The sequence below is a fragment of the Plasmopara halstedii genome (genome assembly GCF_900000015.1).
Source record: "Plasmopara halstedii genome assembly, contig: Scaffold_882, whole genome shotgun sequence".
In the NCBI taxonomy this organism is placed as follows: domain Eukaryota; phylum Oomycota; class Peronosporomycetes; order Peronosporales; family Peronosporaceae; genus Plasmopara; species Plasmopara halstedii.
In genome coordinates this window covers 5,929-8,231 of record NW_020187798.1, presented here as the reverse complement: position 1 = coordinate 8,231, position 2,303 = coordinate 5,929, and the positions used below count along the sequence as shown (strand labels likewise).

The window sequence follows — 2,303 nt, the reverse complement described above, 5'->3', positions numbered from 1 at the left end:
TCGATTTCCATGAGAGTGGACCTATCCTTGATCTTTTAACAGGGGCGATAGAGAATACGTCTTCCATAGCGGCAGGTTGACTTTCTTAAAAGTTTCGGCGTGCGGTTGATACTGATATGACTGTCTTTTGGATGCATTTTTTAAGGTCTGCAAGTATATCGAATAGTCTGAGCAGATCAAATGGAATCGCACGTATAGAGCAAAAGGTAGCTTATCAACGAGGATACGTGGAATATTTACTTCGCTCAAACAGTGCGCCCAACATCCGAGTGGCCGGTAAGAGTGGGGCCGTGATACGGCTTTGGTAACTCTATGCAGAGCAAAAATATTCTTTCTGAAAACATGAGAGCGTGATTAGATTTGTCTGATCACGACTGTAAACTGTCCGATGTCGCCAGGTCGCGACTGAGCTTTATAAGCAGAAAAAGCTGCATGCTTGGGCAGGCTAATTGCATTAGATTATTCACCCGCTACATTTTCGTCTTGGCATACCTGAGTTTGGCTACTGCATTCTTCACTCGTACAGCTCGCTTTCGGCCACAGCGCTGCTTATTGACGATAGTCAAACTGACCCAGCAATTGAATCGCATCGACAAAAATCAATTTAAGTTAAAAGCGGAGCCACTTTGTGACGGCGTCAGAGGAACCCGAAGTAAAGCATGTAAAAAGATATACTGCTCTTTTCTTTGCAAACTTGATTAGCCGTACCGCAGTTACGCAAATTTTTCGGAGGGTATTTTAATGATGCGGCTAACACAACTCGTCTGTAAATTTGAATATTAATGAAACAGGTTCGACTTAGCCAGCTTAACTTCGAGCACCTCGACCGAATCTTGCCAAATTTTGCCGAATGAGCGGAGCGAGAAGATGGCGAACAAAACATTCGACAAACGCCATGGCTAGTCCTCACCTCTTCAATCCAATTAAAGAAGCTGACGACTTCAAAATTATGTTTTTTTGTTGGCCGTCTGAGCAAAATCAGTCTCTCTGTAGGTGCCATAAAATATAGCCAAATCGTTCCTTGTATCTATTTTCGTCACTATGTCATATAAGTAGATATTTATTTGCTGTGAAATTCTCGTGACAGCAAAGTTGGGAAAATTTCTCGTGACAGCAAAATTTTTGCAAATTATTCAGGATGCTTCGCCCAACAAAATATGCTCAGACAGAGTGCGCTAATTGCACGGTGTAAGATATCCTCGTAAGCTCTCGAGATTAATGACTGCCGTGCAAAAAAAAAATCTTTACTTGTTGAGTCTGCGGTTAATGGTGCAGTACAAGCCTCAATTAAGCAGCGGTTTTAGGCAAAGACGAAAAATGGGTCAAAACCGCTTGATGATGATCAAGTCGCTCCGTAGCATGCCATAGTTTGGAGAGATTTCAAAGTATTAGCTCATGTCAGATCTAATAACACGCTGGGGAAAAATTGATACGCCGCAGTAATTAAGAACAATTGCGAATTCCAGTGGTAGGATGATTACTTCTCACCGGTACTATCAGTAAACAAAGCGTGTAAAACACATAGCTAGCTGGTAGGCTCCCAACACATTCTGGTTCTCTTACTAGATAGCAGAGATAGAGTTTTGGGAGGATTGAATTCTAATCTAACTGCTGCTGGTAAAGTCGCATGCGTTTTCGTGAGGTGTAAGAACCTGAGGGTCCAGAAACCGCTTACAGAGCAAATTCAAGAGCTCGATCATCTTTATTTTGGTGTAGGGATCGCATGCGAAGGCGTGGAAAGTCTTCGCCGTGGCGCAGTGGTAATGTTTGATCAATCAAAAAATAATTACGGCTTGCTTGGGTGTGCAGTAGTCAATGTGGCTACTGCATTTACCGACGAGTAGGCTTAATTTACCTGACGGGGGCCAGGCTAGGCGTAGCAAGCTCTCCGACTTGTGAGTATAGTGGCGAGGTGCTATACACCCCGCCGTGAGAATCGGGTGGTTTGCAGTTCATGCAAACGTGGGGCTGTTGCTAGGCTATCGTATTTTATCTTGAATATACCAGTGAGAGCAAAGGCTTTGAGTCTGGACTCGAAGTATCCCAATGGCTTTCCGTGTGTGAGAGTACGTCAGATAACTAGCTTAATGGCTTTTAGCCCGTAGACCCTGCCCTTCCAAGCAGATCTTTAAATTAAGTAGCTTCGTGAGAGATTGGACTCTTTGGTTGTTGAAGTAAGATTTTTAATGTGCCGATGGAAAGGACTATACCCATCAAAACTTAGGAGCATTCATCGCCGCGATGGTGGCAGATCCTCTTATGGGAGCGGTAGCAGTTACCACAACGATGAATGGTGTTTGACA

At 43.7% G+C, this 2,303-nt stretch overlaps 1 protein-coding gene across 1 annotated transcript; it reads right to left on the bottom strand.

Annotated features, from left to right (window-relative positions):
- Positions 1–1,671: 1,671 nt before the first annotated feature.
- Positions 1,672–1,956, bottom strand: PHALS_14485 (uncharacterized protein; the record flags this gene model as incomplete). Its single annotated transcript, XM_024730305.1, has 2 exons — positions 1,672–1,792; positions 1,856–1,956. The coding sequence occupies 2 exons, from the start codon at positions 1,954–1,956 to the stop codon at positions 1,672–1,674; spliced, it is 222 nt and encodes a 73-aa protein (XP_024580595.1).
- Between the last annotated feature and the right edge of the window lie 347 nt (positions 1,957–2,303).